The sequence below is a fragment of the Sitophilus oryzae genome, unplaced genomic scaffold (genome assembly GCF_002938485.1).
Source record: "Sitophilus oryzae breed Bouriz unplaced genomic scaffold, Soryzae_2.0 scaffold_980_pilon_pilon, whole genome shotgun sequence".
Classification (NCBI taxonomy): domain Eukaryota; kingdom Metazoa; phylum Arthropoda; class Insecta; order Coleoptera; family Curculionidae; genus Sitophilus; species Sitophilus oryzae.
Window position 1 is genome coordinate 2532342 of NW_022147617.1, and position 22237 is coordinate 2554578.

Below are 22237 nucleotides of genomic sequence, written 5' to 3' on the forward strand. Positions count from 1 at the left end.
AAGAATGTCTATACATTTTATTTACAAATAGTTAGTAAATGCAATTTAGAATTATCCGTTTTCATGAGAAATATTTACCGAAGAACAATATTGCATATTATTATAAACAAAATTCAAGGTTCCAGATAATATCTGACCTCATGTGGACGCGTGTAATAAAAAATCCATTTCTATGAATCCATTGAGATTATTTTTACATTTCATATATATATTTTTACATTTCATATATATTTAATAGCTTAAAATATTTTAAGCTATTAAAATGTTTTATACCTTCATTACTTCTCCCAGTAATATTAGTCTGTTTCTGTTTATTTTTAACTTTACAGTAACTGTTTTCCTATTGTAGCATTTGATTTATTCAATAGGTCTGGCATACATACACATCAAATGATGACGTAAGTAGCGATTTGAAATAATTGCTATATTATCTTAACTTGTTTGTGTTTCATATGTAAAACATACAGAAAGAATATTATATTGTGGAGTAGCGAGTAATCAAAATTTGTAATGGAAATACCAAACTACTAAATACATACTAAACGTAAGAAAATAAAAAGCAGAGAACCAGTCTTTCAGGGTGTCGGTTTAAAATAAAAGTGTATGTTTCTTAGTATGTTCTTTGTGTTATTGTTGAAATGATGTACCTAATTCTTTTATTTGGTATATTCTGTTCTGTTAACGCACGTGAGTATCTTTAAAATATAAATATACTTTTCAAAATAACATTTTTTTAATCTAAAAAGTAATGAAATCAAAATTGGGAAAATGAAAATTAAATAGATGATTAATAATGCACCAATTTGAATAAAAATGTCGTTGAAAAATAGTTTCCCCCGATTTTCCAGATTAAGAATAATTATTGATTAAAAAAAACATAGGTATGACTTGTCGAAGAGACCAAACTACAAGGTCTCTTCACCTATTTCTGTAAACATAATAAGTTAAGTCTTTGAATTATACAGTCATTAAGAATAATTTTCTTCACAAATTAAGTGTTAGAAGGAATAGGAATAAAAACGTTTATTAAAAATTTACATATACCGAGGGTTTCTCAAAAATGGCTCACCCCTGTAACTTTTCTATTTTTTATATAAATAAACTCGATTTGGTACGTTAGTAGTTATATGACATAAATCAGGCTTGATTGACGTATTCAATTGTTTTAAATCAATTTTTGTTTCACCGGAAATGACTACAACTTTTGATGCATCCTCGGTATTTTTTTTACTTTATTTGATAGAAAACGACCTCTGACTAGAATGTCATATCATATGTCAACTTTTTGCATACCCGCTTAAAAAAATGTTTTTTAAACTTCAATCTAGAATTCCATGGTTAAAAACTCTAATTTTTAATCAAGGACCCTTGGAAAAGTAGATTTGATCATCTAATATTTTTCGTGTTTTGTCCTGACCGGTTAAAAGATCACAAATCGTATTTTTAATCATAACTCAAAATTTTTCGAATGGAACGAAGGTGGCTCATTAGCATATTTTAAAAAGATTTTTTTACTAATAATTTGGTACCACAGACTTGATATTTCGAGTCAAATTGTGGTTACATTTATGGCACATGGCACTCTAAATTGAAATATAAAATTCCATATTTTATTAACCAAAAATGTCGAAAGTTGACATATAAAATATGTCATTCTATTCAGGATGTCATTTTGTATAAAAAAAATAAAGAAAAAATGCTGAGGGTGTCATTTAAAAATCAAAAGTTGTAGTCATTTTCGAAACAGGAAGCGACCGAAAACAATTGAATACGTCAATTAATCATAATTTATGTCATGTAACTAAATCTCGTTTTTAGATAAAAAATAAAAAAAAGTTATAGGGGTGGGCCAATTTTGAGAAACATACGGTAATCATTATAATCTATTACTAATTCCATAAATATGCCAAATATTTGGTAAATATTAATTTAATTGAGGATAAACTGTGTGTAAGTAACGATTAAAAAATAAAACACTAAATCACCCAATAGACCAAAACACTTTTACTTTTACACTGGACGCGCGTTTCGCTAACCATGTTAGCATCATCAGCAGATGATTATAAATTAAAATACAATCTACAATTGGAGCGTTTATGTACTCGCTCAGTGGGCACAGAGTGGGCGTGGCAAGATCTAGCCAACCGAGTCAGAACCCCCCGAGCGTAATAGTTAGATTTCCGCAACTAGAGTAGTAGGAACAAAGAACTTGAAGGAATTGGACCATTGTCTCTGTTCATACTATCTTTACATTTATTAATTCTGATGCTTTCATATGCATCTAATTGTAATTTGAGACTTGTTTAAGTAATTTTAAGCTATTAGGATCTATACAATGTTCTTTATCAACAATATGTTCGGCAACGCAAGATTTATCAGGTCTACCATATCTTATCTGAGCTAAATGTTCTTTAAATCTAGTTAAATATTGATCTTCTAGATTGCCCAACATATTGCTGATTACAGTCTTTACAAGAAATTTCATAAATACCCGACCTTTCCAGTAGAGGTATTTTATCCTTTGGATTGCCTAATAATTATTGTATTTTATTATTAGCACTATACACAAGTTTAAATAACAGTCTTAATAACTTAAAATTACTTAAACAAGTCTCAAATTACAGGCAATTAGATGCATATGAAAGCATCAGAATTAATAAATGTAAAGATAGTATGAACAGAGACAACGGTCCAATTCTTTCAAGTTCTTTGTTCCTACTACTCTAGTGGCGGAAATCTAACTGTTACACTTAGTGTGTTCTGACTCGGTTGGCTAGATCTTGCCACGCCCACTCTGTGCCCACTGAGCGAGTACATAAACGCTCCAATTGTAGATTGTATTTTAGTTTATAATCATCTGCTGATGATGCTAACATGGTTAGCGAAACGCGCGTCCAGTGTAAAAGTAAAAGTGTTTTGGTGTATTGTGGTGATTTAGTGTTTTATTTTGCTGTGTAACACCAAAGGTTCCAACCCTCAACTGTAATATAAGTAATTATTACTTAGAAATAGCGACTGTATGTACAGACTGTCTCGTGTGATTTGCAGGATTTCTCGTTTATGAGTTTAAAGATGGATTCAAAGATGCGATTTTCACATAACTATACTTCTTTATGAAAATAACTATGCTACACAGATTTGTCCTAGCCCTCTTAATTCCTGAAATACAGGGAAAATTAAAAATGTTGCATTTTTCGACATCCTTTGTATCTCGGTTGTTGAAAAATTCATCGACAGGGTAAAAACTGAGTCTCATGGAGTTTTTTTTACGTATACAGAAAAAAACAATAAGGTATTTTTTTTAACAATAGTCTTATTATTGAGAGCAAACCCATTCATACAAACAGTGCAGTTAACAGAAATATTATAATCATTTTAATTTAAATATAGACATATTGTTAAAACTGAAAACATTTTATTATTCGACATAGAACAAAACATATTCAGCAAATAAAAAATACTCATTTATGGTAAACTGGTTCCTAATGTAATGTAACTAATAGTTAAAGCTTCTAATATTACATATTTTGCAGGGACATTTTATTATTATTTTTGCAAGTAGAGATGCTTTTTTTCTATCAAAGAGTTGCTTACATACAACGATTAGACATATAGTTTAGCACATTTTACCTTACAACGAATCAATTATTTAACGGTCATGTAAAATATAACGCAGGTTTACACCGAACGCAGTAAATTTTGTTCAATGATATGCTATCGTTCGCCCAACGCTTGTATTGTTTATACGACTATATCACAAATTAATTATACTTAAAAAGTTAAAAAATGTAATAAAATGCATTTTTTATCAAAAATAAGTATAGAATATATTATATTATTAGAAAGGCTCTTGACCAGGCAAATATAATAAAAAATAATATACAACATGTCCGATTTAAAAAATCAAAAATTTGAGTCATATTTTCGAAATAACAGCTACCAGCGAAAAACTAGTTACTCTACTGTTTTTTACGTAAAAGACCCTACAGGGCTCAGTTTTTCGATTATTTATAAGATAACTAAGATACGAAGAAGATCGAAAAACGCAAAATTTTTAAATTCGCCCTGTATTTCAGAAACCGAAGGGGTTAAGTCAAATCTGTGTAGCATCTTTAGTTTATACAGGGTCCGGCAATAGTGCGTCGGGCATCTGTAGCTCCTAGAATAAAAAACTTGGGAATTTTGTTTAACTGCAAACCTAAAGTATGTACTAGGATGTATTTCAGAAAAATATTTTAACTTCTATAGGGTGGTTCAAAAAAAGAGAAAAAAATGCAAAAATTTTTTGCATTTAGAGTATTTCAAAATTTTTGACGGTTTCGCAGATATTCCCGGTTTTGTATTTCATATGGCATTTCCTACAGTAAATTTTTATCAAAGCCACCCAATGATTTTTCTCTCGTATTTTACCATTGAAAGCGCCATATGAAATAATACTGCGTGTATCCGGAAAACTACTAAAAATTTTGAAATACTTTAAATACAAAAAATGTTCATTTTTTAATTCTCCATCAAATAAAAAATAATATACATACGAGTATATATATGTTCTATTTAAAAAAAAAACAAAAAAAATTATTTTATATTTTTGAAAGTTTGGCGTAAAATATTGAACATCCTGTATGATTTACGATTACCATACTTATAGCAAAGTAAGAACAGACCATCTAAAGTAAATATCTAATATAGTTTTGATTTCAGAACAGTTCTTGTATTTTTAATATTTTTTTTAAGAAGGGTTGAAAAATACATATTTTTTGATTTATTTTTTAATATCTCTGAAACTATCGAAACAGATTTACTCATATCTTAGGATTATGTAAAATGATCTGAAAGGAAGCCAAAAATGCAATAATATACAGGGTGTTCCATTTAAAAAAAATTATCCAGATCCACTCACACTTTTTTGAGCCACCCTGTAGAAGTTAAAATATTTTCCGGAAATACATCCTGGTACATACTTTAGGTCTGCACTTCACTCAACTAAAGTTTTTTATTCTAGGAGCTACAGATCCCCGATGCACCACTATTGCCGGACCCTGTATACTAGCCCTGGTCACTTTATTTCCGTGGTCTGTACTTTAATGCATACGACAGAGATAAATATATATAGTTGACAGACCGAGAGACAAAACAAAAAGCGGCATATAGTGTTGCCGGTTCGTACGAGAAATAAAATGATAAACGAAGATAATATATCTAAGCTATTTAATAATGCTCATTTCTGTTAGAAAATTGTTTAAAAATCTATTACAGCTGTAGTAAAATGGTAGTGTACTAAGCTACAAACTAATTGTGAAAAAAAAAGTTCCAGTCCTAGATGAAATATTTTTCGTAAACACCGGTGCGGTTTGAAATTTTGATTCAAAATCCAGCAATACCGAATAGAAGAAATGTATCACCTGGGGTTATATAGTCAAAGGTATCAACCTAGCTTTTATGACTTTTTAATACATTTCATTTTTCATTTAAGCTGTCTACGTCACTGTCTTACACGTTAAAATCCAGACCACGCAGTTTCTTAATATCTACTTTTGTTATAATCTTTATCACTTCGCTAATTTAAATAATAATTTTAGAAAACGTTGGTGGCTTCTGCAGGACACCTTCAGGAGAATCGGCGAAATGTATCAACATCTACCAATGTAATTCTATTCTTGTTCTTTTACGTTTGCCCTCAAGAACTAGTGATCAAGTGCAATTTCTTCGAGACTCTCAGTATGTATGGAATTTTGGAATAAAATAAAAAATAATATTTTATAAAAAAAATGTCAGTAACCTTATATTAATAATATATTACAATTTGTTCGTAACAACAAATGTAGTTAACATGCCAAAGGTATCTTACTTGTACTTCTTTACCTACATTTACATCTATGGCCACTCTACCCCTTCCGTAGCATTGAACTAAATAAATGTTGTGCTTCTTTAACATTTTAAAACAGCAAAAAATTTTACTTTAATTAAAATTCTATCAATAATAGCATCAAAGAATGAAATCGAAATTATATTATAGAAACGCGTTTTGATGCAACTATATTTTCAGTTTTTTTTTATTTTCTCTCATAAGGTCTGGAAATTTGGAAAAGAATAAATGGGATTATAAACTACTCAAAACAATTATCGCATATTTTCTAAAAAAAAATATTAATTTGAAAAACAAGACACTTTGAATTCCCTGACTTACGATTTTAAATATTATGGATACTGTGAAGGGAAATTTGATACAATAAGCCTACGTGCTGATCTGTAATTTTTAGTCGGCCGACTATTTATTTGCAAAAGTGAAAACAATACACACTTATGAAGTCGATCGGCCGACTATTCGATTGCATGTGAGCGCGGCTCCATAAGGACATATTGGTTACAAATATGCAACCAAAAATTCGGCCGATTACAGCGCATAGCCTAAGGTATAGCCTAATGTAAATATTGGGCCGATCGGCTCCATAAGAATGGATTGTTTTCATTTTTGCAAATAAATAGTCGGCCGACTAAAAATTACATGTCAGTGCGTACCTTAATTATCCTAAAAAAACTCACAAGAGAAAGGTAGAAAAATGCATGCTTCATTTAGAAATATGTAATAATTACTTTTATTCCAAATTAATATGCTATAATTGCTTTGAGTAGTGTATTATGGGGGAGCAAAATTTTTATAAAGAATGTGTTTTTCTCAAAATATCAATATTAAAAATGTTCTTCCTCTTGTAAAGACAATCTGGGGACATACAGTAGATGGCAAGTATCAGAGATGGTAAGAATCTAATGCAGTGCACTTTTAATATAATTATTTCTTTTGAAAATGTATACATTTAGTACATAAAGATAACTTACTTAAATTTATTACTGCTATTCTAGATGTGGAAGTGGTGCCAATGGAGCACCTCTAGTGTGTTGTGGATCGAGTTCAGCACTAGTCAAGACTACTCTTCCAGAAGAAAATATACCTTATAAAGCAAATTCTTTAATTCCAGATAGAACATCATGCGGAATTCAGGTAAAATTTCCATATAATATATCGAAAATGAAAATTCATTTATAAAGAAAATTTAATATATTTAAATCAAAGAAGCATCAGCCACATATAAGAATTTTACGCCAATAGTATTGGCTTAAAATTCTTACTACATTCATAAAGTAAAAAAAATGAATGTATATTATACAGGGTGGGTCTGAAATATGTGCAAATGTTTTAGGGACTGTATATTTCGACGGGTTTCTGAGGTGAAATTCTCGAGATGCTCTGAATTAATTTTATCTGAAGACTTACTTTTCCCTTATTTTGTTATAAATATTAATTGGTTTTCTGTAAATTTAGGTTTTTAATTATAGAAAAAATATTATCGGGTTATATAAATTTTAAATTGTGTATGCTAACGGCACATACACGCACAAGGACACCTGGGAAATGGCAATCGATGATAATTTTGGCTCTAGACGTAGTTTACTAGAAATTGATATAAAACTTGTCAAAAATTAACACTAATTATAGAAATATTGAAAACGGATAGATCGTTTCCAGACACGCAATTTTATTTCCAAAAAAAACATTTTTCTCGAATTTTAAACTGCACCATTTTTTTTTTAAATTTGGTACTTTTCGAAAAAAAAATAATTTTTCAATTTTTAGTTAAAGTTTTTTTAATTTTTAGTTAAAAAACATAATATAATGATATTATGGCAACATAGATAGTAGATTAAATTTGCAAAAAAGAAAACCCAAACAAATCCATTGGTTCTCAAAATATGAGCAAATTTTTTATTTTTTATTTTCAAAGTAAAATGATTAGGTTATTTTGGACTTATTTGAAAAACGCTAAAGAGAAAATATGTTTTTTTTATCGCGATCTACCAGCCCTGAAAATATTTGCACTTATTTAAAATTCATCATGTACATATAAAGATTTTTAGGAAAGACAAACAGAAGAATAATAATTAAGGAGTCATAGTTAATGGTAATTATTGTAAGTTTAAAAAAATAATTTTAATTTTATATAAAATCCATTAAAACTATTCTAGAGTCTGAAACGACTCCAAGAGCTCTTGCTTATCAGTGGCTCTTATTGAATATCAGTGGCTAACACAAATCAGGACATCATATTAAATCGAGAAAATCCCGTAGATATAGTTTAACAATGGATGTGAAATATCATTAGTGACTGTATTGTTAACAATTCAACTGTCTGACTGTAATTAAAGAAAAAATTATGGATACACCCATTATTATCTGAGAGATACCAAAAAAACTAAAAGAATTTCGGACTTTCATTGTCTTTATTTATTTTGCTTACACAACGAAAAAGATGTATCACTGACCGTTATCAAGTGTGAACTAAACTAAATCCTAAAACAACTGAGTTTATATACTGGAGTCGAGCATTCATCACTGAATTACTTGGGTGCAGTCCAGCATGAGGTGCTCCACTAAGAATACCTGCATTGGTGCGTTATATGAGTGGTTGCCATATTACTGAAATTTCCATATTTGGATTGCTAATTGCTAAAGATTTTCTTATTGTTAGAAATGAATAGGGACTCTTTAAATTTGCGCTTTTTGGATGGGGTTCTTTGTTGACAACCCCGGCTTCCGACCATATTATGTTGTGGTACTTGGACCATACGTGATTTGCAATGCCCGACTTCATTGTTTCACCTTTTTATGTATGTTTTTTTTATGTTCGTCAAGTCGTACATGTAGAGGATTTGTCTCTCCAATATACGACTCACCACACTCGCAAGTTACCTGGTAGATGGATGCACTCTTCTTCTTGATTTGGTAATTCCGGTTTTGTTCTTCTTAGAGCCTGATCTTCTCAGGTGTTCCTGCTGGGGTTGTCCTCAAAGATCCTCATTGAAAAAATAACAGTAAATTAGACGAGAAGCCATTTTTATACAAACAACAATATCATACTGCGGACAATCTGGCGCTTGACTGCATCCCACTTTTTTATAGAAGAATGGATTATTCTAGTATTTAAGCTCAGTAATTTTAGAATTTAGATTAGTTTATACCTGAGTATGGTACACATCTCACCGTAACGTTGTGTTCGAATCTCTTTTAGTATCAGTATCATTAACTTTGTATTTTGCAGACAAATTCGCGTATATTTGGTGGCGAGCAGACAGATTTAGATGAATATCCCTGGATGGCAATTTTTCAGTATCAAAATATAAGAGGTGAAAAGAAGTACGGTTGCGCAGGAAGTCTAATTAATTCGAGATACGTTTTAACTGCAGGCCATTGCGTCACTGGTCCGGTATTGACTAAACTTGGACAACTGTAAGTTACACTGAGAGATAATATTATAGGGTCAAGTGGGGGTATAAAAATGAGGCACGCTACAAGGGTGTTTTGTAGGCCGTTCAACGCCGATACAACTTTTAATCGGCATTAAACGGCGTTTTAAAAATTTTGCTAAAAGAGAAAAGAAAGTCAGTAGATCACAAATTTATTTTAGAAAAATATTCCAGTGATAACACATATCGTCGGCTTTATAACAAAAAGGCTGTGATTTTTGGCAATTTCGAGATACTAACTTCATGACATGCCCAATGGGCCATTTTTTAGCATGGAAAACTGGCTGTAACTCAATATTATACCTTATTAATTTTATAATAATTTAAAAAAATTCCCTATCATAAATCTTCTTCTTAAAGTGCCTATCCTCTTTGGATGTTGGCTATCACATTGATCCATATTACTTTGTTCACTGCCGTTCTGAACAAAGCTGTTGGCGTCAATCCGGTCCATGTTCGTAGATTTAGCAGCCACGATATTCGTCTGCGTCCCGCTGATATTCTGCGTTCTATTTTCCCCTGCAGTATGAGTTGGAGTATCGCAGGATCGGAGATTTCTCGTTCCGCATGATGTGTCCGAAGTATTCCAGTTTTCTACGTTTGACATTCACTAGAAACTTCAACTCCTTGTTGATGCGGTGTAGTACAGTCTCATTTGACACGCGATGCACCCACGAAATGCTAAGCATGCGCCGATAGCACCACATCTCAAATGCCTCCACACGCTTGCATGATGCGTCGGTAAGGGTATAGGCCTCTGCTCCATACAGAAGGGCTGAGAGCACGTAGCATCTTAGGATTCTGAGTGCGGACGTTGAGGGACAGGTTGCATAGTATATTTCGCATTTTGTTAAATGTCCCTCTCGCGATTTCGATTCGGTGTTTTATTTCGCGAGAGTGGTCCCAGTCTTTAGTCAGGGTGCAGCCCAGGTATGCAACTGTCTCGGCCGCTGGGAGAACGATGTTGTTAGCAGTGAACTGGAAGTTGTTGATGTAGTTCTTGCTAATGATCAACGTTTGAGTCTTCTTGCAGTTCATCTTCATTCCGTATCTGCTGCATGTATTCGCTACACGATCTATAAGCCTTTGGAGACCTTCAGTGGTATCGGCCAACAGAACGGTATCATCTACACATCTCAAATTGTTTACTATTTCTCCGTTTATTACCAGCTCATCCTCTGTGCCATCCAGTGCCTCTCTAAATAGATGTTCCGAGTACACATTGAATAGCAGAGGCGACAATATACAGCCCTGTCGCACTCCCCTCCTTACACTAAACTATTTTGAAGTTTCCTTCTCGATTCGAACCATGGCCTTTTGTTGACGATAAAGTTTTGCTATTATCCCTGTATCTCTATCGTCTATTCCTGATTCCTGTAAAATCGAGATGAGTTTGTCATGCTGGACTTTATCAAAGGCCTTTTCGAAGTATATGAAGCACGCAAAGACATCTACATTGACGTCGCCTACTCGTTGGATTAGGACTTGTATTGAAAACAAGAAATTTATGTAGGAGTGGGGGTATTTCATTCTTCCCGTCCTTTTTCTTGATTTTTGTCAAATGTTAAAACGTTTAACAAAACAACCCTAAAAATCGCCCACCCTCATCCACAAAATATTGGGACACCTGTATAGTCAGCATGTTGATTTTATAATAATAATGACATGTATTGACTATTTCCATTCCAAATATCTGGAGAACGGTTGCTCTTAGCGATTTTTACTAAGAGACCTTTTTTACGTAAAAAATGACGAAAATGTATATTTTTTCTATCAGTAATTTTATACAGGTACGGACGAAAAATTATTACTCTTCAAAACAGTTAAAAAATATATGTAGCCCCCTACAAGTAGGAGTCATAACACATCGAAATTAAATTTCTCATGTCAAAAAACACCAAGACACCAAATTTTACACAAATATCAACTTTAGTTCAGAAATTATTTGAAAAAAATCGAAATAAAAATGAAACTTGGCCGAAGACTATAATCACAATTTATTGTTACTATAATCCATGTATAATAGTTGAATCATTATAATTATTAGCTATAAAGTTGTGTAGAATATGCTGTAGAAATACTGCTATTATAGATAAACTCATTTTGGCACAAAATTTATATGTGCATTTGCTGCTTCAAGACATGGGTACACAGGGTTTTCTGTATAATGACACGCTAGTGTAGTGAACATGCGAGATCTGCGAAACTGTTAAAAATGTTGAAATACTCTGAATACAAAAAATCTTTATTTTTTGATTCTCCATCCAATAAAAGAAAAATATACAGAGTGTTCCATTTAAAAAAAAACGAAGAAAAATTATTTTATATTTTAGAGAGTTTGCAGAGTCCCTTTCTGAAGCCGAACTGATTTTCACCTATGTTTTCATCGAGCTTCCTATATATATACGTGTTTGGATGATATTAAGGAGGATTTTTAGGACGTGGCTGTACTGTGAACGTGTTATCCTGTGATCAGAGCATTTGGTCGCGCTTGCCTTCTTGGGAAGCGGTATAAATATTGATAGCAGCCAGTCGTTTGGGATTGGACCACCTGTATAAATTTTGTTGAATAGGGTGGTCAGTAGTTGAACTTGTTCCGAGTCAAGCAGTTTAAGAACTTCTCCGTTTATCTGATCCGATCCGGAAGTCTTGTTGTTTTTCAGACATTTGATAGCTGCTTCCACTTCTTCCTGTGTAATGGTGGGCCCTATATTGCCAGTTCCTTCAGTTATGTCGTCACTATTTTCGTTTCCGAAGAGCTCCTCCATATACTGTCTCCATCTTGAGAGTTTTTTTATCTGTTTCTGTAATGATGCCATCGTCCGTGTCTAGGATTACTCCTCCACCCCACTCTCGATGTCCTCTGGTTGCTGCCTTTATTTTCTTACGTAAGTTGAAGCTGTCATGTTTTGCTTGTAACATTTCGATTTCTACACATCTTTTCTGAAGCCATCGTTCCTAAGCCTCCTTGATTGCTTTCAAGACTTGTCTATGCGTTTCCTTGTATTTTTGGTTATCTTTGTTTCGGTGTTGCCTTCTTTCCTCCATAAGTCTCAGAATATTATCAGTCGTCCATTCTTTTCTTTTCACTGTCTTATCGGGCCTCAGTTCCCTCTTCGTTATGGAAGTTACGGATGTTCTTATTTTCTTCCACAGCTCTTCTACTTCTGTTTCAGGATTGCTCTCCTCGGAGATACTTCTCAGTTCGTTATTTATTATATTCTTTGTTCGTTGTAGTATATTTTCTTGTTGAAGTTTTCGTACGTCAAGTCGCTTCGAGGGCATTTTTTTGACTATTTTCTTTAATCGGAGTCTGATTCGAGCTAGTAGCAAGTTATGGTCTGTTGGTATGTCTGCGCCTGGATAGGTTTTACAGGACGTGACGGAGTTGCGGTATTTTCTGTTTATCATCACAAAATTAATTTAATTTCTCACGATTCTGTGGTTACAGTCAGCCGGAGATTTCCAAGTGTATAGTCTTCTTGGGGGTAGTTTGAAGAAGGTATTCATAATTGTAAAATCTGTTTGTTGGTAAAATTCTTTTAAGCGTTCTCCCCTCTCATTTCTCACTCCCAATCCGTAATTTAAAACTACGTTCTCGACTATTCCTTGTCCAATCTTGGCATTCATGTCACCCAAAATTATGTTGATTTCTTCTTTTGTTGTGTTTTGAGGCGCTTCGTAGACTTCTTCTATTTCTTGTTCACTGCTTTCTGCCGTCGGTGCATATACCTGTATGACATTTAAGTCGAATGGTTTCGTTCTGATTTTGATTAGCGCAACTCTACTCGAAACCGAATCCCTTTACTGCTTTATTGGTTTGTTTGCTGAGGACTATTGCTACCCCATTTCTGTTTCTGGGAGTAGTATCTCCAGAGAAATATATGTGGTGTTAATCTATAACGCAGTTGCCCGAGTTTAGCCATCTTGTCTTACTACATCCTAGAATGTCAATTTGGAGCCGTTTCATTTCCTTCACTATATTTGCCGCTTTCCCGGCTTGGTACATGCGTTGCACGTTCCACGTACCAATTCTTTTCTCTTTGTTTATCTTGAAGATATCGTTAATGGACCGGGGGATTCTTAGCACCGTCTCCCCACCTAAGGGGTGCCCGGGACTGAGGGCCATAGTTTTATTTTCTTTTTCCATTGTGATATCTTGGGGAATATGAGTAAGTCAGGTAGTTTGCCGTAGCTTTCCCGACTGTATAGAATTTAGCCGCCCCTAACATGGAGAACAGACGCTGTTCTCCATATCTGGCTATCCTCATTCAGTTTCGCCCGCAGGTGGATGCAGTTACCAGGGTGTGGCACGTGGAGCCATGAATGAGAATTGGGTGCCCTGCGAGGGCTAGTCATCGCCGGCCAGACGCCGAAAATATCGTTGCTTGCCACCGCCCTTGATGAAAGGTACACCTGTACAGCGCAACCCCTACACCCTAAATGCTGTCCTATGCTAAATACTAGAACCAAAACTTTTGGTACTAGTATTTCCCTTTTCGTCATAAATCCGACGATATGCACGTCTCTGATGAATACTACACATTTTTAGCATTACGATAGAGCTACCAACCATCCTCTATTCCAGAGGACAGTCCTCTTTTTCTCTCACGTATTGAAAAATTCTTCTTTTTTATATACCAAACTGAAAATCTAAAAAAATATTCATCTATCGCCACAATGCTTCAAAAAATTGTTAGCCTGTGTCTTTCGCTACTCCAATACGTTTGTACAGAAAAGAAAATGAAGAAATGTTTATGTACAAGAAATATTTGAGGAAGCGATAAACATGTTTAACTCCACAAGTTGTTAATTTGTTTATTACTCGCGGCAAGAGCTGTTGAAATATGGCAACCTCGGCCCGCTCGTTGATAGACGACGCGAGGGGCCGAGTCGGCAGAAAACCCTATAAGTGCATGCGTTCTCAATAGGCAGTATTGCCATTCTGTTCCCCTATAAGTAACTGTCCAGTTAACAACCTGCATGTATACTTACTCTTAGCTTATGTTTTGAAAAAAAAGTTTTGTTGAAAATGGTTTGTTTTATTTTAACAAGTTTTGAGTATAAATATTTTTAAGAAAGTAAGAAAAGCTAACAATCGCATACAGTTGACATACCTTTTTGGTAAATTCTAGACATTTGGGCGAGGTTTTAAAAGTTTCGCCTGTATCTGGTTTTTACGCTCTCGTCCTATATTTTTTATTTTGAAAGTTGGCAACCCTATTTTAAGATAGGTTGCACTTATAGTAACTTTACCCTAAAAATTTCATTCGAATCGCCAAGGCCGCCATTACACTATCAAATCTCTCTGTCAAAGATCTTTGATAAAAATATTTGATGAAAAATTTGACAGTGTTAATAATATTTTATAAAATCACACATATTACACTCTCAAATTCTTTGACAAAATAAAATCTTTGTATACATTTGGAAATTATAATAAATCGAAAAGAAATTAATACTTTAACCCCCCGTAGCTAGGAAACGAAGAAGAATTGGATCTGAGATCTGAGAATCGAAGCAGAATCGGATGTTCATATGAAAAATAAAAATATTGTTTTTATATGGGGATTCTCCTCACAAGAGATGGCACATGTTTTTTGAAACACCCTGTATGTTTAATTTATATTCTTCTTGTCTTATATTTATTTCAGCACTTATGGGACGAATTTTTGGGATACATATGTTCTGTCATTTTTACACTTTTTAAACATGAGACTTTTTTGAAATAGTTTCGTTACCGTCAAATGCCTTTTATAGAAGAAATACTTTACTTTTGTGGAGGGTGTATACTTTACTTTTGTGGTGTTTTCATCACATGTACATTTTCTTGGCAGTAGTTGGCATCAGTCTTACGGCAGTTAGCTATAGTTATATTATGGTAAACATAGTCAGTCTTCTTCGCCGTCATTGGCAGTACATGTACAGTACGTCTGTCCGTTCTTTAGCTACGGGGTATCCGTGAGAGGGGAAACGATATTCTCTCGATGTTTTTCGTAAAAAATTAGACGACGCGTCCCATCCATAAAAATTTGACAAATTTGCCAATAGCCAATAATTTTATTGGCTTGAGTGGGCGGAATGATAATTTTATCATTTGAGTGGGCGGAGCGATTTGCGGTGACTCCTCAAGTCGACGTATAAAATATATTGTTGTTTATTTAAATGTTTTTTGTCCGCATTCCTTTCATAGACACAGATCCAGCAGACGTACTGTACAGGGTGGGTCAAATTGGACGTTTTTAAAAGGAAATACCCTTTTCTGTAGAAGATAGATGAAAACTAATATCGGTGTCTGGAGCTCAATTCTTATCAAAAATAATATGATGGTTAAAACCGCATATCGATATCTATTACCGTTTCGGAGTTACGGGGTGTTTTTCAAAAATGTGCATTTTTAACAAATCGCTGTAACCTTTTTCTATGGAAAATTTTGTATTTCTGTGAAAACATTTTCAAAGCACCTTTTTACGTAGAATTTAATGGTTTCAGTATAATTTTTTTAAAATTAATAATTTAAAAATTACCCACAAAAATTTGATTTTTATATGAGACACCCCGTATATTTTTAGTTCATTGCAAATAATTTAAAATTATATTTCCAAAAATATAGCACACTTGCTATTTTGCTCGATTCCTCTTCGAGATATGACGGGACCGTTTTTGAATATTTCTCGTGGAATTAATTAACTCAGTGGAAGTGAAAGATACCCTCGCATAACCGCAAGTACTTCTAATTCTTGTCTAGATTATACGACCAATTTAAAAATAAGAACCTTTATTATTCCGCTAATAAAAAAAAAATTATAGGCTCTAAGTCCGGCGGCGTCGACGGCCAACAGCTGGGATCTTGGTTAGGTATTCAATTACTCTCAAAATTGGCTGCAAAAATTTGCTGATAACTTCAGCATTCTGATGTGGTGCCTCGTCTTGTTGGAAAAATATGTTTTCAAGTTCCACTGAGAGCAGATCATCAATAAGGGGTCCAAAGCCTACTAGTTAAAAGTGACTACAACAAAATATCAAGTATGCTATATTTTTGGAAAGGTAATTTTAAGTTCTTTTCAACTAATTAAAAATATGCAGGGTGTCCCAAATAATAAATCAATTTTTCTGTTGATAAGTCTTAAATTAATAATTTAAAAAAAAAATATACTTGAACCATTAAATTCTATATAAAAAGATGTTTTGAAAATCTTTTACAAAAATACAAAATTTTCCATAGCAAAAAAGTTACAGCGATTTTCTAAAAATGCACATTTTTGAAAAACACCCCGAAACTCCGAAACGGTAACAGATATCGAAGTGCGGTTTTCACCATCATGTTTTTGATAAAAATTGAGCTCCAGACATCGATATTAGTTTTAGTCTTTCTATTAGAAAAAGGTGTTTCCCTTTAAAAGCGTCCAATTTGACCCACCCTGTACATTCTTTACCCAAGTAGCACGACTTTTGTACTAAACGGTTGTAACTAAGAAAAAATTAAAAGTTTTAAAAATGTCTTTTTTTACACCACTTGATCCTATTTCTAAAAAGTATAATGTTGCCTATTTACTGAAATTTCTGCAAAAAAATTAAATTATTTAGTATAACCACGATAATTTACTTCACATTTAATAAACACAAAAGCCAAAGCAATAAGACTCGGTCTCAACATTACGAGATTATTTTTATAAAATTTCATATTTAATAGTTTGTTTACTAAATCCAGTAGCGGATCTTCAATAAGTGCACATTGCGTGTGAACTCTCAAATATAATGCCATTAATGCCATTTCTTAAAAAAAACAATTAGAATTTTATCATTCGTCATTTTTTCTATTTATAAAAATGACTCGTCATAGACTTGAAACTCTCAACACTAAAACATTGGCGGATTCGGACTGATCCTAGGAACTATATTATATTATATGACGATAAATTTAATAATTAATATAAATTTTTAATAGTAATTTTCTTTAGATTGGCGATTTGATAGGCAAAGAAGAGTCTTTTTTTTGGTCATGTGAAAATATTTATCTAAGTTTGTGCGCCCCCAAAATCAGATTAAAACCTATATTTTTAATGATTTTACATATTTCGTATTTTTAGTGTGAATGTCCGTTTAGGTGAATGGGATACGGATAGTCCAAATAGAGATTGTCGAGAAATTAATGGAAAACAGATATGTAACGATCCCGAAATAAACGTAGGCGTAGACGAAATAATACCTTACCCAAGATATAATCCAGATGACAATGACAAATCTCATGATATTGCATTAATAAGACTGCAGAGACCAGTTCAATTTACAAGTAATTATGCAAAATATTTATTCGATATATTTTGCGATATTATATACTTGTAGATATTCTTAACATATTTGACATATACCATACTTACAAAAAAGACGACATCAAAAATGGCTGGGAAATGAAAATCGGTGATAATTTTGGCAAGGTCAAGCCTTAGATATCATTTACGTGGCCTGTAATCTTCTAATTTTTTTTAATGGCGATAACATAGTACATGGCGATTACTACCTTAAGAGTGTTGTATTTTATTTTTATATTTAGTAAAAATTATTTTTAAATAGTTTAATTAGTTTAAAATTCTAAAAAATTTCTATCCTTTTTTAATCTTTCTATAATTAATGTTAATTTTTGACAAGTTTTATGTCAGCATTTAGTAAATGACGTCTAGAGACTGACACCACCAAAATTATCATAGATTATCATTTCCAGCCGTCCTTGACGCTGTTTCTTTTCGATCATACGGTATTTAAGCTATCCAATTTACTTTTTTTTACTTTCAGAGTATATATTTCCGATTTGTTTACCTCTGCCCAATGAAGGATCGGTTATAAATGACAGCTTAATAGTAGCAGGTTGGGGGAAAACTGAGTATGGAAGAAACAGCAATTTAAAACTTAAATTAGAAGTTCCATTTACCGATAAAACTTCATGTGCCTCATTATTTAGAACATATAATATAAATATTGGCAATGGTCAAATTTGTGCTGGAGGTGCAGATGGAAAAGACTCATGTACAGGTATATCCAAAAAGTATAAAGTTTTTATACTCTCAATTTTTACGGAATTAAATTTTTTGTGTCATTTAACCCTTAAAGTAATTAGATGAAATAATAGATGTAATTAGTAATAATTACTCTCTGATGATCTCTGATCATCGGGAAAACTGATAATCATCGGAGAGAGTAAATATTTGAACTTCGACATAAATATTTGTCGATTAGATACACGGAATACCTATATATTTAAGTAAAACAGGTACAAATTATACCTAGCCATAGTGATCAGTTAGTATAAAGAAGTTATTGATAAAATTATAGCTTTGTTCGGGTTCTTGTTATTACCGTTTCTGAACCGCCCTAGAACTCTGCAGCGCATGCGCAAATGAAATAATGTCTTCATATTTCCTTCTGCGCATACGCATCACAGTTCTAGGACGGTTCAGAATCGGTAATAAGAGAAACCGGAATTAAGCTTATATAAGAGTTTCTTGCCTTGAACTGCTAATATAGAAATTAATTCCACACTGTGTTCGTCATAATGTGGATCGACCTGCTCTCAATACCGGTTTCGGAGCCCTATTCCATCATCAGGTGAGCTTGGGTCGATTCCACAAAATGATAAACATAGCGCAGAGTATATAAATACGACTTGTCGGAAAGTAGCGGTTAGGTTAGGTCAGGTTGGTGTATAAATTTTCTACATCAAAACTGACAAATTTATCTGAAGGATCTAATTCTACGTTCTTAAGTATACCTACAAGGTGTTTAGAATTCTTATAAAATGAGGAAGTTTTTCCTACCAATATGGTTGGACAATTTGAAGGAGAAATTTATTTAAGCTGCTAGTTGGTGAATCTCTTGAAGTAGTGATAGGTTTAAGTAACACACCACCTTTTTGAATTATTGATAATCTATAAAGGTGTAGAGGATTACTATGATCTGGTGTTGTTCTAATATCGTCAGGGATAAAATTCTTAAATTCCTATAAAACTTGTTAGTTTTTCTCTTTTTTTATTTGGTTTGGATATTACATAGTACGCAGTTTCGATGGTAAACTGGCATTTTACGAATGACGCCCGCAAGACTTTTCTGAAGAATCCAAAAATTGAATCATATACAAGTAAAGTTAGAATACAAGTAAAGTTAGAATATATTAGTTACTTAAAATAAGAAAGTTGGTATTGGAAGGTCTTGGCCACTGTTGCATGACACATTCTGTAGATATATATTTTTTGTTAATAAAGATGCGCTACTAAATATATCAATCAACGCTGTAATGTACTTTTCTGTAAATACAGAAAATTAATAACGATACAGGTATACAACATTAATAGTGACCTCTCCGATGATTATCAGAATAACCTAAACAAAAGTTGGTTTCTGGAAAACATTATTTAATTGTAACATGCAACCTATTTTAAATTTGACTCTGATTTGGTAAGGTTCTTAATTAACTCTTTGACTAAGGTGAATGGGACCTGATTGATTTCTATTAGTATTGTTTGAATGGTATTAAAATTAGTATTATTTGAATTTTATTTTACTCGTGAATGGGACGATGATTTCTATTAGTATTATTTAATGGGATATTTATACTCCGTTAGTTTTCAAACTTGTCACCCATATATCGTTTGGATTAACACAAGATACTGCGAAAGTTCTTTCTGTGCTGAACATTTTTACAATGATGGTTTATCAGCTAAATACCCTTATACGGTTACGTCAAATATATTTAACAACAATGTATTGAGAAATTAAAATTAGTTCATCAAATTAAAAACTTAATTAACATTGGTTTATCAAATGCAAAAATGCAAAGTCACAACAAAAGTATTTAAGGCTCATTTTGCTTCATGGGGCAACTTCATGGCGGAAAAATATCACAAATCAACAGTTTATTCGTGTCTTTATTTTCCAAAAATATTTAGTCTCTGAGTTTATATTAAGATTTCATTATTATTTTGTTACATTTTAGGAGATAGTGGTGGACCATTGATGAGGACGTTTCCCAATGACCAATTTCGATGGTATATAGAAGGAATTGTATCGTTCGGTATGAGATGCGGTACAGAAGGATGGCCTGCTGTCTATACAAGAGTTGCTGAATATGTAGCATGGGTTCATCGGACTGTCAGACAATGACAAAATTAAAAGAAATAACGTTAATTTTATCAATATTATTTTTGTCAAAATGAATAATCATGTGTTGTTTTAAAATAAACATACTAGAGATTTATTAAAATTACTTTCAGACATGTGAAACACAAAATGAGTATTTTTATATTCATATTTTTTGTACTCATAAATACGTGAATTTTATAACCTGATTAGGTAATTATATATTTTTTATTGTTTATCATCTTTATACATGATTAGGTAATGAATCTACTAGTATACATATTTTGGTATGGGCACATAATTATACAAGACGAAAATATATCTAACTGTATAATTCATCAGACAATTTAACTCTAACGACTAGTGCTCACCTAAATTACTTATGCAAAAAGATCAATAATGTTCCTATTACTTTAAACTGAATAAAATCTTCAGAATTACCCAACCTCTTTTTTTCCTCAAATGCATTTTATAGATATTCCCATATTAGGGTGAAGAAATGTCATTATGAAAATTACGCAGAGCTATTGAAATATTCAAAGTACCTAACCTCGATCGGATTAAAATATTACAATAATTGCTGAGACGCTTCTCTCAGCTTTATGGAAAAAAATACAATAGTATGCAGACAGAATATAATGGATATGTCAAACAGGCCCTCCAGATTTGAAGCATTGAAGATAATAATTTTCCTCCAACTTACACACATCGTGGTTTGATATTATATACGATATCATGTTTTTATACTCACGATATCATGCTTTTTTAACCACAGTGGCAACGGCCCAGCTACTTCGAAACACCGGTTCCCATTAGAACACCAAAGTGAAGCGACGTAAGGCGATACTAGTGGATGGACGGTGACCGGTTTGAAACTCTGTATTGTGCTGTTGTCCAAAAAAAGGCAAAAGTGTAAAATCTATTGACACACACTGCTCATTCATGCCGGTTCGAGGCCGGATGAGATCGGATATCTCGTGAGTAAGAGTCGATTTAGACACCTGCCAAGTCGGTAGGCCATTGACCATGATATGGCCGAGGACCGCGGTTCGGATACCGCGTAAACAAAGTAGGCCCCGTCCAGATTAGCCCTGGCAGCAAAAAGGAGACGTTAACTGAAATCTTTACTTTACTTTACTTTTTTTTAACCAGAGCAGAACAATACGAGGAACTATTCTGGTGAGAGATGACTTAAATTGGATTTAGCTATAAAATATGAAACATTTTCTATAACTCTATTTATTTAGATTTCAAGCCCTTGAATATTGCACCAAAAATGGGACAAATTGTATTTTGCCGCCATGACACTACTTCATTAAATTTTATTTCATCAAAAATGTTTACAGATTAATGCACAACGATGTTGGTTTCTACTGCATTACCAATATACAGGGTGGTCCAAACTGTGTTCCGGAAACTTCGGCAGCATATGCTGCGCATAAAAATAAGTAACAAAGTTCGTATAAACTTATGTCCGAAAATGCTTCGTTCCGGAAATACAGGCTGTAGAAGTTTCATTTTTATTTCGATTTTTTAGAAATAATTTTTGAACTAATGTCGACATTTGGATGAGAATTGATATCTGTTTTTTTAACATAAGAAATTTGATTCCCTTTTCCATATGACTCTTTCTACGGAAAATCTTAAAGGAAGTGGGGGTACCGCAACACCTTATTTCACTTATCATCCCGTTGTATCAGCACACAACAGGATCAGTTAGAATACTGGATTCAGTTTCAAAGGAATTTTCCCTCGAACAAGGAGTGAGACAGCGGTTTATATTGTCTCCGCAATTATTTAACATATA

General features: G+C 33.0%; 1 protein-coding gene and 1 long non-coding RNA gene across 2 annotated transcripts; both read left to right on the top strand.

The window, feature by feature from the left end:
- Positions 1 to 287: 287 nt before the first annotated feature.
- LOC115891316 (phenoloxidase-activating factor 3-like) lies at positions 288 to 20870 on the top strand. The gene is made up of 8 exons (XM_030911764.1): positions 288 to 398; positions 468 to 687; positions 5580 to 5718; positions 6862 to 7000; positions 9096 to 9283; positions 17391 to 17593; positions 18094 to 18330; positions 20288 to 20870. The coding sequence occupies exons 2-8, from the start codon at positions 639 to 641 to the stop codon at positions 20452 to 20454; spliced, it is 1122 nt and encodes a 373-aa protein (XP_030767624.1). The 5' UTR covers positions 288 to 398; positions 468 to 638; the 3' UTR covers positions 20455 to 20870.
- On the top strand, positions 7867 to 8215 carry LOC115891317. The gene is made up of 2 exons (XR_004051807.1): positions 7867 to 7967; positions 8023 to 8215. It is a non-coding gene; the product is annotated as an uncharacterized LOC115891317 (long non-coding RNA).
- Positions 20871 to 22237: the final 1367 nt, after the last annotated feature.

What these genes read in the sequence shown, in the direction of transcription:
- LOC115891316 (XM_030911764.1), top strand. Translation starts at nt 639, where the DNA reads ATGATGTACCTAATTCTTTTATTTGGTATATTCTGTTCTGTTAACGCA. An exon ending in TTGACTAAACTTGGACAACT is followed by an intron (nt 9,284 to 17,390) that starts GTAAGTTACACT and finishes TCGTATTTTTAG; the next exon opens with TGTGAATGTCCGTTTAGGTG. An exon ending in GAGACCAGTTCAATTTACAA is followed by an intron (nt 17,594 to 18,093) that starts GTAATTATGCAA and finishes TTTTACTTTCAG; the next exon opens with AGTATATATTTCCGATTTGT.